The following is a 14,896-nucleotide window of genomic DNA, read 5'->3' as shown; positions in this document are numbered from 1 at the left end:
AACACAATACATACAATAATCAAATCTGAATAGTATTAAATAATATTTTTCAGAATTGGCCCTTATTAAAAGCGATAATTACGTCACAATCATTAAGCATTTATTGATATCCACTAATACCTACTTGAGAGAGACAAGTACTCCTGCGACCATTTTCACAGATTTCTAGAATAATTTTTTTTAATATCATAAACATGAAAAATTATTTCACCAATACCACAGAATGAATCAATAGCAGATTTTTAGAATAGAGGTATAGTACCCTAATATTCAGCATTCTAAAACCAGGCGACATTATTACCCAGTATCGCACATGAATCTCTGAAAATTTTTACGGACGAAGATTTCAAATATGCATATTTGCCTACCGCACACTCAATAGAGAGAAAAAAACACCAAACCCAACAACCCAAACCAAACAAACCACCATATAATTCAAACAATTTTAATGGAAGGAAATACTAAGTAGAAACTTCCAGTTCATCATCTCAGACCAATTTAAATTTGTCAGCGGTATAAGTTACCAGCATATACCTTAATGAGGTTTTTCTAGTAAAGAAGTCTTAGTGGCAATCACATTGGAAGAAAGATCAGAATGGAAGGATGTACTCTACCAGCATTGGATCTTATAACACTAGGAAAGTCCTGATGTGCAGTTTAAGCTATGAGAAGCTAAAAGGTAATATTTTCATTTAGAATATATGCAGAATAATACTAGGCCTGTCTTAATTATTTTTGGTTGCAGTTTATTAAACAGCTGTTTAGAAGGTATATGGACTAATAATATTCCCGATCAGATTCTAGCTTGTCACCTCATTCGACGTGCACAATAAAGGGTTGAAAGGCAAAATCAAATGTTTCAGCAAGCAAAAATCCACATTCAAAGTACTTACCATTCAGATTTCTTGTCCTTTTAACCAGAAGGTTGCTAGACTGTACCTGTCGAGCTAAAGTAGCTTACCTGTTAGAAATAAGTTTTCAGGTATCCAGGTGAGAGTTATAAAACTCCTGGTCAACACTCTCGATCAAAACTGGAAATTATTCGATATTTTAAGCAGTGCCAATTGTTATGTTTGTTTTGGGTGATTCCATTAATTTATTAAGTGATTAATCAAAGCTGATGATGCAGTAGTTTCCAAATATTTTCAAGCTCAATCTAATGTGGAATGTGCAACAGACTGATACCACTGTATTTTGTTACCAAATATATTTGACAATTTTAGGCAGTATTCCTAATGTAAACTTCATATTCTTGAGAGATGCGAAATAGCCTGTGTTGGGTTTTTTTTCTTAAGGGTTAAGGAATTCATTGTAAACTTTTCCAGAGTGCCCTGCCAACACACTTTTATCAAGAAGCAATACTTTGAATGTATTAGCTGTTCACTTAGGTCTTTAGAAGACTTAAGTATAAATTGGTGGCAACAATTTTACATGTCATATGATACCACCTTTTGACGAATACTGATTCAGAAAGGCAAAAGACTAACAACATTTCGAAAAAAAATCATTTTATGAATGTGCATTTGAAACAGACTGGTAGTGAAAAAGAGGATTTAAATGTGCTCCCCTTTAACTGTTTCCTGCCTGTCTGTCCTGTATGTCCTCACTGTTGATCTTGTATATATGCCTTTTTTCACCTAAAGAAAGTGATGATGAAATTCAACGCATGAGTTGATATGGTCTGAACAAGGACCGTATAAATAAATCAATCAGAACAACATACGCTGAAATTGAAATCAAAGTAAATTGAGCTGTCAGGCATTCATCGTAGACACTCGTAACAAACATTTATACTCCCTGTAAAAGTAAATGTACCAATTGGTTCAGGATGTGGATAAAAGCACATATATATTGAAATTATAATTTCCCAACTGGTCAAATACAGGTTATTTGCCATGATTTTGCCATATTCTAGTTAAACAGATTATTTGAAACGACTAAATACGTAGTAGGATGGGTTTTTTTCCAAAGAAGCATCATTATTGTAATTTGGATAAAACTGTACAATACATTTTAACAGGGAAATATTCATTCTTCAACTTTCACTTGTGAAATTACATTAACGTATTGTAAAGTTGACGAAAAGTTTTAAGGCCCCCTGAAAAATAATTATTTGTATTCTAACAGAAGGTTAACAACAATGTTGGCTTTTTTAATGATTTTCACAAACATTACCATCTTAAAATAAATGGATGACTCAAACTAATAAATCTTGTTAGAAACTTTTCACTCAAAATTGCCAAAACTAAGACTATCATGTTTTGTAACAGATATACTATTTCATTTTACTTGCTTTTGCTGGCTACTTTCTGTTGCATTTTCAAATGTGGTAGTGTTAACCACACTTTTGCATTCCAATTAGGCAAGAATTAATTGCACTGTAATTAATATGTTGGTCCTATGTACTTAAGAGAGAAATATAATCAATGTTATATGCAAGAATGAAACTATAACAGTGTTTTAAAATTGCAGCAGTTCTCCAGTGCTAATAATACAAAACATAGTCAGGTATTTCACATCAAATCTCAGGCAATGAAAAGAAAATACATGTCAAAATCTGATATCAGAAACTAGTAAAAGAACAAAATGAAACATCACAACAAAATGTTTTTGATTATGAAAAACCAAGGTGTATTATCTTCCATTATGTCTTATCAGTTTGATGTACCTTGTATTCACCATAATCTTTCTCATCTAATAGATTAATTTTATTCAGCTCCACAAGTTGTTCTGGGCTTGGTTCCTTTGGCAAAGGTTGAACTGCGGCTTGTTCATATATTGGTTTTCCATTAAAAAAATATTCCTTCCAATCAAGCATCAGTTTTAACGGAATTCGTCTGCAGAAATAAAAAGAAAAAAGAATGAGTTCAAAAACAAAATTAAAGGGGTTAGATATTTGATAATAGTGGACCCAAATTTACAAGAATAACAATCATGAAACAAGGATATGCTAAACTAGATGTAGTTTATAAGGCTTTCTATAATTATTACAGCTTTTTATAAGTGCTTGGTTACTTATATGACATAGGCTCTTGTAGGCTTCAGTATTTTCACAAATGTGTCATCATACAGCATCTGTCTGGCAGAGCTATGTAGTAACAGTTTTGCTATAGCTATTTTTTCCTGCACTATAATATTCTTCCCTTTTGTGGGATTGAGCCTCCTCTCATCAAAATTCTGTAGAAATTTTTCTGGGAAGCTAAAATTAATGTAGAACTATATGAGTAACTGAACTCTTTTTTTTTTTCTTTCCGAAAGGAAAAATACTCACATGAAACAAGAGAAATTGCATTCAGTAGCAAGAGTTCTATGGCTGCTAAGCAAACGACATAAATAACAACCTAAATTTAACAAATGGTCAAAATGAAAGTTTCTACTACTTCTTAAGACTACATCAACTTGGACTTTCTTTTTTTTTAGCAATGATTGTAGATAGTTGAGTGTTATACCTTTTAATAAACTCTGCATGTGCTGTTCAAAAATAATTGAACACCTGTTGTATGCATCCTGCACAATGAAGTGCATGGAAGGACAGACAAAGCATACCTATCATGGCAGTAATGCAGATACAGCCTTGATATGCATGCTTTGGAAAGATATTTCAAATATCTGTACAGATCATGCACTGTCCTGGGTTTGGCTGGGATAGAGTTCTTCTATTAGTATTACTGTGGTTATTGCCCCCTCTCTGTCCTTATCTATCTTTATCCCAAACCACGAGTTTTACCCTTTTTCTTCTGATTTTCTCCTCCCCATCTCACTGAGGAGGAGGAGCAAGTGAGTGGCAGCGTGGGAGCTTAGATGGTAGCTGGGCTACACACGACGCACCACTCAGTACAAGAAAATGTGACACTAGCTCTACACTGGAACCACGACTGTGTCAGACAAGAATTAAATCATCGCTAAACTGTGTCTAGGCTGACTACTTTATCACGTACTTACTGGGCCTAAATATATATAATTTCCATAAAATATAATCATATGTATTTCATAGGGTTACAGCTTTATCATTTTAACATACAATTACACTAAAGGCAATGAAGATTTTGGCATACTTTCTAATGCCGTAAGCCTTACCCTGTAGTCTAATGATGGAATACTAATGAAAGAACAAGAGCAACAACACCTTACTCTGTGGTTTTGGAAACACTCCTACAGCACAGGCACTTGGAGGTTACTGCCTTTTTAGAACCTTCTGACAAACCCTGTGCAATTAGGGCATGTTAGAAGAGGCAATAACAGCATGTAGGACTCAGAAAATTTTGGACTGCATTGCTACTCTTAGGACAGTCCAGGCAGGTTGACGTATCTTAGGAAATTCATTCTGTTTGTATCACACTGAGGAAGTGTTCAGCTAATGGAGCAATCTAGAATGAGATGAACACCACTCAGTTTTTAACTTTTAAATTAAGGAACTTCTTCATAAAGAAAGAAATCAGTAGTTCCACAACCTGTACAAATAGTGGATCTCCGTCTTCTAAAGATTCAAGTTAGTTGAGTTTTCAAGAAATTATGCTAAGGCTTGAGCATTAGTTCACCCTGTATTACACAACAGTGAATCCTCACATGAAAGCAGTATCACCATTTTCCCACACAAATTGGAGCTGTCCTGTAAGATATCTGAGAATCTACATAAGATGTTATGGTGCTTAAATCAGTCTGAATAATGAAGCCTAACAGTGACACAACAGCTGTTACTTCTGCCTAACAGCCACCACACTCACTTGTTTGTCAGTAGACGATATTCTCCTACTTTCGTTGACAAATCAATTATTTGGTTGATCACTTCCCAACAAATAGAATAATGCTTTTTATAGCGTGTCTGAGCTCTTTCAACAGCAATTTTCTCATGACGTTCTCTTTCTTTGATAATTTGTTCTTCATAATGAATTTTTTCTTGTTTTGCAAGAGCCTAGAATTTTTTTTAAAGAGTAAATTTGAGATTGAAAAGAAAATGAAAGTGCAGAAGTGCACAGTCCTGGAAATGAAAATGAACTTGCTCATTTAAGTCAAATGAAAACAGCTAGATTCTCACCAGAGTTGGATAGCCAGCAAGCAGATTAACACATAGAGAAATCTAAAAATGTTTATTAATTCTGTTAACTCCAGTGTGTTTGCTTTCTAACTGCTAAAACATAATGAAATAAAGGAGAAATATATTACTTCTTTCATGACAGATAAAGAACATATTCAGCGCTTAGTGGGCAAAGAAACATGAAACGATGCTGTCTACTCTTCGTAAGGAACAACTTTGCAGATGCATTGGTAAAGCCTGAGTTCCACTGAAACCCACAATGGAATACTCATTTAGAATGTGACAACTAATTTAACTTCCAGGATTCTGATCTGCAAATATTTTATATTATTTATGCTGCTCAATCTTTGAGAAAGATTTCTGGTCATGATAGAAAACTATCAATATTTCCTGTGATGGTATGCTCCTTTGGCCAAAAGCATACTTAAAGAGATGTTGTAATCAATAGCTATAGCTACTGATTACATAGGATTCCAACTGTGTTGGAGGATTTGGAGCTGCTAATAATTTTTTTGCAGGAGCAAAATAACATTATGGCCTACTATGAGTGTAAAACTTGGCACTTTGCCACAGGATTATGAATCCTTTTAATTTATTAATCAACTCCAGGCTCCTGGGTAGAAATTAGCACTCATTAGTGAAACTCCTCCAGCATTTGTCAAAAATGGATGTTAACAGATTATCTCTAAAGGAAATGAAAAACATGATTTTTGAAACAAGATCTCATGTCGTTGTCTTTTGTCATTTTACCTCTGCAAGACTGTGCCTTTTAAACTCAGCATACAGAGATGTTTTCCTACAAAGTTAAAATTAGTTTGGAAGAAAAGATCAAAACTAGACTTCAAATTGCTCAGCTTTATCCCTTATTAACTTAGCTGTAACTTTGAGCCTAGGTAAAAGAATACATTCATCATTAAATCACCTTGTCCCTAGAAAAGTCCTAAATTCTAACAGCTGACAATACAAATTCAATTTTGTAACATGAAGGTACTGTAACAGTCTTGCAGCAATTCAGGGAGCAAATAATCTTTTACCGCTTCTCTATCAAGAGCTTCCTGGAACTCTTTCAGTCGTCTTTCTTCATATTGTTTTTCCCTGAAAATTCTGTTTTGCCTTAACACCTCTTTTTCATGTCGAACATGCATGAGTTGAACAGCAATTCTACGCTCCTGCTGAGATTGTCTCATTAGTCTGTAAATAAGTTGCTCCTCCCGGTATACCTCCTAAAACATAAAAAATAATAGTATTAAGTACAGCTTATAAACTGTTTCATAGACAACTCATCAGTGTCTCATATGAGAAATATGAATGGTATCATCTAACAGCATTCTCCTGCTTATTTGACCCATAAATCCGGAACAACATATATATCTATTTATGAGTACTATTTTTGTAAAACATATAAAAAATGTAGAACTATAGAAGTGAATTCCAAATATGTTTTAACAGAGATACTCAGTAAAAATACATTTGTTCAGATGAACTCAATTTTAACTTGGATATTTCCTGTGTGCAAAGAAACTGCAGCATATTTCAAATAATTGCTTCTTTAAGTAAAGAGATACCCTTTTCTCAAATCATTAACTTATCCCTGCTCTTCACCAGTCCCCATTCTCAGCCATACTCTGCTGGATCCTTGATCAGTCTGTTCTTCTACAGGTTTGAACTTTTTCCTTCTTTCTTGGGATTTGGGTAACTATCTCCTTCATTCTTCTCCATTCAGGAGACTAGGAACATGAGGAAGCACTCAGAACAGAGGAAAACATAAGACTTCTAGGTAACAGTTTCAGTGTTCTCACAAGGACATGAAGAGAATCCTCTGTTTGGTACTATGAAAAAATTATTCTGAACCATTGTTTAAAGCGTGGTTGCTGTGCACGGACACTTTGAAGGCGGTGGACTTTCAAAGTACTTGTCAAGACATAACAGTATCTTCTCACTACTACACTTCTCTAGACTGCTCTTGGTATCTAAACTAATGTTTAACCTAAGCTAAAGTTTTGCTCCCCCTACTTTCACAGTCCAGAACCACTTCTGAGTTCTAAGCAAAAGCATCAGCTGCCAATATCAAGCCCCACTGCCAAATATCACTCCTACAGCAGAATTTTAGAGGAAATTTCTGATTCCTTGGACATATGTTTCAGGTGTAGCAAAACTGCTATGAAATGTATTCAAATTTAAGGACCTAAACTGGGAACCGATCTGAAGATTTTAAATTCATTTTTGTAAGAACCGAGGAACAGGTAAAGTCAGCTAGTAGTGGCATGACAAACAAATCAAAATAAAGTAACACTTTTATTTTCTGTTAATCTGGTTTATTTTCCATCAGCTGTCCGTGAGAGAGAGGGCAGAACACATTACATAAACTCACCTATAAATGAAAAATCAGAACGTGAGCTTTGCACTCCCCCTTCCTAGCACTGAATCTCATGACACCGCATGACAATTCTGCAGGCAAAGATGCAGTCATCTTAGGCTTTAATCCCAGAGCGCTTCATCTGTATGCAATATTGTCTCTCTACAAAGCTTAGCACAAAATGAGGATCCAATTTTGAATGTGTATAATTTTGCACTCTATTTGTAGTGTACCATTTGTACACTTATTTTTCTAAGCACAGAATTATCATCCTGCATGCAACTGAAATGGAAAACAATGCAATACTAACTTTATATGCACTTTATATTTTCACATTCATGCTATCTGTCATTTGGTATAGTTCAGGAGATAAAATTTTTCAACAGAACTGCCTACTGAAAAGTTAAGCTGTCCATTTGTCTCTTACATTCATGACGTTAAGGCAATAAAAGGAGACGTGATGCCTTTTGCTGCCTCAGTTCTATCCACTGCTTCTTTGGACTTAATATTTCGTTAAGATTTCAAAGAAGAGTAAAGGATGCACAGATTTTGCTTCCCATGACAAGTAAACATCCTTCATTGTTTTCTCTAGTGGCAACTGCTTATTCTCAACCATAGTTTACTACAGAAATAAGTATTCCACCAGAGGAAAATGGATCTTTAAATTCTAATTCACAGGGGATTGAAGGAGCCACCCTAACAGAATGGTCATTTGTCATATTCAAACCATCAACTATGTGGAGCAAATAGTTGGCCCAGTGAGAAATCAAAGCGTGTTGTCTAGGTGAATGCATTTTTTATAAAGGAAATGGGAAGATGCTCCTTTAGAACACTTCAGAGCAGCCAAAAGAGACCTTTTCTTTGTTAACTGAAAGGTAGAGAACTTTGATATTCTAAGTGATCAAATATTTTGACAAGCTGAGTAGGTCTAATATGAGCCAGTAGGAAATTTTTGAGGAACATAGAAGAATATAAGAGAAAGCAATTAACTCAGAGTTACCAAACTCATAATTTCAAAAAGATCGCTTATTGGACAGGGGAGTGAAGCACTGGTAGCTATCTTTCCTATAAACAGAAATAGACAAAGTACTAAAACGTGAAGATGACAAGTTTTGAAATTTCAATGGCCGTACTCAGAGAGTAGTGGTCAACGGCTCGATGACCATGTGGAGACCGGTCACGAGTGGCATCCCTCAGGGGTCCGTGTTGGGCCCGGCCCTCTTCAACATCTTTGTCGGTGACGTGGACAGTGGCATGGAGTGCACCCTCAGCAAGTTCGCCGATGACACCAAGCTGTGTGGTGCTGTCGACACGCTGGAAGGGAGGGATGCCATCCAGAGGGACCTCGACAGGCTGGAGAGGTGGGCCCGTACCAACCTCATGAAGTTTAACCAGGCCAAGTGCAAGGTCCTACATCTGGGTCATGGCAATCCCAGGCACAAATACAGACTGGGCGGAGAATGGATCGTGAGCAGCCCTGAGGAGAAGGACTTGGGAGTACTGGTGGACAAGAAGCTCAATATGAGCCGGCAATGTGCTCTTGCGGCCCAGAAGGCCAACCGCATCCTGGGCTGCATCAAGAGGAGCGTGGCCAGCAGGTCGAGGGAGGTGATTCTCCCCCTCTACTCTGCCCTCGTGAGACCTCACTTGGAGTATTGCATCCAGTTCTGGAGTCCCCAACATAAGAAGGACATGGACCAGTTGGAGAGGGTCCAGAGGAGGGCCACGAAGATGATAAGAGGGCTGGAGCACCTTTCCTATGAGGACAGGCTGAAAGAGTTGGGGCTGTTCAGCCTGGAGAAGAGGAGGCTCCGGGGTGACCTTATAGCGGTCTTCCAGTACCTCAAGGGGGCCTACAAGAAAGATGGGGAGAGGCTGTTCAGGAGGGCCAGTTGTGATAGGACAAGGGGTAATGGTTTTAAAATAGAGGGAGGTAGATTCAGGTTGGATATTAGGAAAAAATTTTTTACCATGAGAGTTGTAGAACACTGGAACAGGTTGCCCAGAGAGGTGGTGGATGCTCCATCCCTGGAGACGTTCAAGGCCCGGTTGGATGAGGCCCTGAGCAACCTGATCTAGTTGGAGATATCCCTGTTCCTTGCAGGGGGGTTGGACTAGATGACCTTTGAAGGTCCCTTCCAGCCCTAACGATTCTATGATTCTATGATTCTATGATTCTGGGCATACTAATAGACAAAATGGAAATGGTAGTACAATTTTTTCACCTAACATTTTACATCAACTTCTTCACTACGAAATGTCTGAAGAAATCATAAATATCATAAAAGAGACATGTTAGGAATAATTTGAAAAATTACTAGTCAGAAAGCATAATGCATACTTTTTTTCAGTTTATCTACTTGAGACAACAGTGGCATCCAGTGGTCAAACATTAATGTGTTTATGTTTCATGTTGTTCATATGTAATTACTATATCACGTTTTTCTATTTTTCTATTTCTGTGTTTAATTTGCATACAAATGAAACAATTCTGTCCTGTTATGTAGTCATAAAATTTATGACCAAAACTTATAGCTTTGCATACATAGATCTGTTTGGTCAACAAGCAATAACCTAGTAACAATTAGTTTCCTGTCCCATTTTCATCTTCTCAATTTATTGCTGATGGTAACTTCTTTCTGATAATTTTTTAAATTCAAAGGGATAAAATCTGAAGAGATCATTTAAAAAGTAATGAGTATTTAGAACAAATACTTTGCTGAAATGGTGGAGATCAAAGATTCAAGTGGGACAAAGCCATGTTACTGTCAAACACTTTCAACTGCTGCCTATGAAAATCTGACTGGCATTACCCCATGCTCCACGTAGAGGAGCGTCATGTAATTGTAAAGAATTTCATCTCCTAGGCTCCAACTTGCAGAGTGTCAAAACTCAAAAATTTGAACAAGATTCTTTTAGAAGAGGTTTATACGCACGGACATGAAACACATCAAGCACTCTGAAAGGATCAAGTTCATTTGACTCTAAATGATCCCATGCCCTATGTTCAAGTTTTATGCAGTACAGGTTAAAACCTGACCCTAATGTCTACAAAAAAGTTACAATTTCCCACTGCAAATCCTTTCTAGTTCAATGTCTAATGAAGGGAGAAAGTAATTTTCAACGACTTTGTATATTTATTTATTTATTGTTTAAAGGAAATACCTTAGTCTGCTTCACACTTCTCTTAGGTCAAACAAAATCTAGTTTATGAAATCTCACCGAGTTCCCACCAGACACCTCTTCCTCTGCTAATTTAGAACCAAATCACCACTAAATAGATTCTCTGATCTGGTCAGACTACTGTTCCAGTCAACTGCTCACTTGTCTTTCCTTCTAATTCCTGCAGTCTGTGACTTCTGTTGTTCTGATATCAATGCTGATTTTTCTTCTTGGGAATTTAGGAAGACTATTGTTACTTTTGCCTTGCTTTGGAGTCTCATTGGAGCCAGTCTGACTGGCAGCACACAGCAACAATTCCTCCATCTGAAATTGACAAGGCTTGTACTACAACCACAGGTGGACCAGCTGTCTGACCTCCTCAATAGCGCTGGCTGGCTTTGCTGGCATAGAGCAGCTGTATCCACAAAATGCCTCAGTAAGTGCTGCTGGCCACATGGCCATCAACTGATAGCCATGGCTTATTGGAATCACTAGTCCAGGCTGCTGGGGTTGTGCTGGGGCTGCAACAGCTGATAGCAAGTAATGAGTAAGTTGGGACTACAGCGATTTCAGAAAATTGGGTTACAAAACTTCTTCATGGCCTATGCATATCAACAGGAACATGACACAGAATCTCTTTGAGACCTCAGAGAAAGGATACATGGATAGATGGACTCAGTCTAAGCCACTACAGGTGTTTTTCGTAGAATATATGTCTGGGATAGATACTAGAAGTCATCTAATTTCTAGATGCTCACCCTAACAAATTTAATTAGTTAGACATTATTTGCCCATGTTTCAAATACATAAATAAATAAATAAATAAATAAATAAATACAAAATTTCATACTTCTTCAGAGCTGGCACACATATGAAGTGCTACTATTATGCAAGAGCAGTGGAGACAGGCTTGACTATATTGTGTTAAACACATATGATCTAAGCTAAGGACTCACAGTGCGATACTAAGACAAAAGAACTAAAACTCACAGAAATCCAGTAAGTTAAAAGATTCTGTTTTGATACCATCATTACGAAAGAGAAGATCTGTGAAGTCAGTAGTCTAAGAGCTGCTTTTTGAATGACGAGTGCCTGAGGAGGAATCTGAAAAGCCTTGTGCTTTACAGGACAAGATTCAAATGGAATAACCTGCAACACCCATCTTTATACAAAACACAGACATCCTCCAGAGATACATCTTCTATTTCATAATACATTAAAAATCAGAGTTCTGGTCGGCCAAATAAGCGTTTTGCTTCTTCATATCACCCAGGACTACTATTTCAGAATTGATCCAGTCCAGATCAAAAACTTTACATGACACGTTTGTAAATACAGGTTTTCAATGAAGGAACACCATGTTTGTTGGTTTTTATTAAGTAATTAATTTTTCTTCAAAACCAGCATACATTTTGATGAACCAGTACACATTTTCAAGTTGCTAAGCCACTATCCACCATATTAGAGAAGTCGTGGCAGTCCAGTGAAGTTCCCATCGACTGGAAAAGGGGAAAGATAGCCTCCATTTTTAAAAAGGGAAAAAAAAAAAACCACAACAGGGAACTATAGGTCAGTCAGTCTCACCTCTGTGTCTGGCAAGATCATGGAGCAGATGCTCCTGAAAACTATGCTAAGGCACATGGGAAAAAGGAGGTGATTGGTGACAGCCAACATGGCTTCACTAAGGGCAAATCAAGCCTGACAAATTTGGTGGCCTACTACAACAGGGTAACAACTCTGGTAGATAAGGGAAAAGCAACTGATGTCATCCACCCGGACTTGTGCAAAGCATTTGACACTGTCCCATGTGACATCCTTGTCTCTAACATGGAGAGACATGGATATGATGGATACACCACTCAGTGGATAAGGAATTGGCTGGATGGTCACACTTCAAGAGTTGCAGTCAACAGCTCAATATCCAAGTGGAGACCAGTGATGAGTTCATTCTTCAGGAGTCTGGTGCTGTTTAACATCTTTGTCAGCAACATGATGGATCGAGTGCACTCTCAGCAAGTTTGCGGACAACACCAAGCTGTGTGGTGTGGTCAACATGCTGGACAGAAGGGACACCATCCAGAGGGACCTTGACAGGCTGGAAAAGTGGGCCTGGACAAACTTCATGAAGTTCAACAAGGTCAAGTGCAAGGTCCTGCACATGGGTCAAGGCAATCCCAAGCACAAGTACAGGCTGGGCAGAGAATGGATTGAGAGCAGCCCTGAGGAAAAGAACTTGGGAGTGCTGGTGGATGAGAAGCTCAACATGAGCCGGCAATGTGCGCTGGCAGCCCAGAAAGCCAACCGTATCCTAGGCTGCATCAAAAGAAGCGTGGCCAGCAGGTCGAGGGAGGTGATTCTGGCCCTTTACTCTGTTCTCACAGGACCTCACCTGCAGTACTGCATTCAGCTTTGGGATCCCCAGCACAAGAAGGACATGGAGCTGCTGGAGCAGGTCAAGAGGAGGGCCACAAAGATGATTCGAGGGCTGGAGCACCTCTTCTATGAAGACAGGCTGAGACAGTTGGGGTTGTTCAGCCTGGAGAAGAGAAGGCTCCGCGGAGACCTAAAGGGGGCCTACAGGAAAGCTGCAGATGGACTTTTTGCAAGGGCGTGTAGTAATAGAACAAGGGGCAATGGATTTAAACTGAAAGAAGGGAGATTTAGATTAGGTGTCAGGAAGAAATTCTTCACTCTAAGGGTGGTGAAGCACCGGAATAGGTTGCCCAGAGAAGTTGTGGATGTCAGGCTGGATGAGGCTTTGAACAACCTGATCTAGTGGAAGGTGCTTCTGCCTATGGCATGGGGTTTGGAACTAGATGATCTTTATGGTCCTTTCCATCCCAAACCTTTCTATGATTTTATGATTCAGCTTTAGGAGGGAGGGAGAATAGAAGGTAGGTCTTCAACCGATTTTTAATAATCTTAGCTCTGCTGCCTTCATTTGATCCTTTATGATTTACAAGGATAAAGTATAACATAAAGGTGGTGAGAAAATGGACAACCTTCCATATTTTTCAAGGAAAGACAAGGGCTGGCATAAAAGTTATTTTCAGAGATAAGTGTATACACCTTTCTTTATCCCCTCCAAATTTTATTCAACCCTCCAAAAATACTGTTTGTTTATATTTGTAAGCAAATTTTTAGATCACTAATTGTGCATGGATTATATACTTCAGCATGCATTTTCTCACCTCTTCAGCTTCATGTGCTATTAACTGTTCCATTAGCATTTTTTGTCGTCTCTTTTCTCGTTGTTCTCTAGCAAACATATCTTCCTCTAAACGTTTTTGAATTTTCCTTATATATTCATCATCTGAATAAACATTTAACAGCTCAGTTGCTGTCTGTGTTGTAGTTTCTAGAGTTGTTTCTTGCAACTTCTGTGTTTGCAATGATTCTTGTGTATCACTGATTGAAAAGATTAAAAGGAAAAAGATCACTGACTTTATAGGAATTACGGTTCTTAGAGGTATTTTCATACAGATTCATGTATAGTTATGTGCATGTCTGACAAATGCACAAAAGCACTTTTTGTGGGCACTGTGGCTACTTCCTGATGTTCTTGTGCCCCAGAATGACCACTAAGTCCAGAGGAGGGCTCCAGCACTAAGCTGAGTCAACTATCAATTAGTTTGTTTGCTAATATGAAGCCAATTCTGCAGAAACAGGAAATTAGGGTGGCTCACAGAATATCAAAGAAAGATGGGTCACTCTTCAATATATCCACACACTCTAAGTGCAGTTTTGCAGAGTTATTAATGACAGGTTGTTTACACATGGAATTATTCACAGCAGTATGCATGAGTGCCACCTGATCAGAATATGGTGTACATATGACTAAAGATGACAGAATGACTGTTACTTAAAATTATTCACGAATAAATCAACATAAAGATAAGCCTAAAGAGAAAGGTCACTTCTTTTTATTTTCTTTGAAATGTGTTACCGTGTATGTCCATCTACAACCATTCTTGTTTCTCTGCAAGTCTAACTGACCTTACAGACTCAATGACTGAAGAGAACAGAGAACAAGAGACCCACTTTGTGTCCTTTGTTACTGCATATATGGCAAAAAGGAGAGAAGGAAGCTTGAGCCATCTGTATTACCACTAAAGGTAAAGTAAAAAACACTGTAACGGTGCTGGAGCTGGAATATTTGCAGTGCTAGTGGGACAATCACTCAAAGGACAATCACAGCTTAAACCAAACAAGCCGTTACATTTTCCTCAAGTAGTTTCTACATAGATAGCAGGCACCTGAGGTAGGATCCTAGCTCATCTTAACAATCTAATATCCAAATATTACCTGTCAGTGATCTGGCTGTGTACTGCAGAGGCATTTCC

At 38.0% G+C, this 14,896-nt stretch overlaps 1 protein-coding gene across 1 annotated transcript in view; it reads right to left on the bottom strand.

Moving 5' to 3' along the window:
* SPEF2 (sperm flagellar and cilia associated 2) overlaps positions 1–14,896 on the bottom strand; it is an 86,534-nt gene that overhangs the window by 58,257 nt on the left and 13,381 nt on the right. The window contains exons 7-10 of the mRNA XM_086629245.1: positions 13,745–13,961; positions 6,070–6,258; positions 4,725–4,912; positions 2,669–2,837 (exon numbers count right to left, since the gene is read on the bottom strand). Of these exons, the coding sequence (XP_086485371.1) occupies positions 2,669–2,837; positions 4,725–4,912; positions 6,070–6,258; positions 13,745–13,961 (763 nt within the window). The remainder of the gene's footprint in view (positions 1–2,668; positions 2,838–4,724; positions 4,913–6,069; positions 6,259–13,744; positions 13,962–14,896) is intronic.

The sequence above is a fragment of the Tauraco erythrolophus genome, chromosome Z (genome assembly GCF_009769465.1).
Source record: "Tauraco erythrolophus isolate bTauEry1 chromosome Z, bTauEry1.pri, whole genome shotgun sequence".
NCBI lineage: Eukaryota > Metazoa > Chordata > Aves > Musophagiformes > Musophagidae > Tauraco > Tauraco erythrolophus.
Note: the sequence above shows the minus strand (reverse complement) of the source record. Positions and strands in the feature narration are given on the sequence as shown.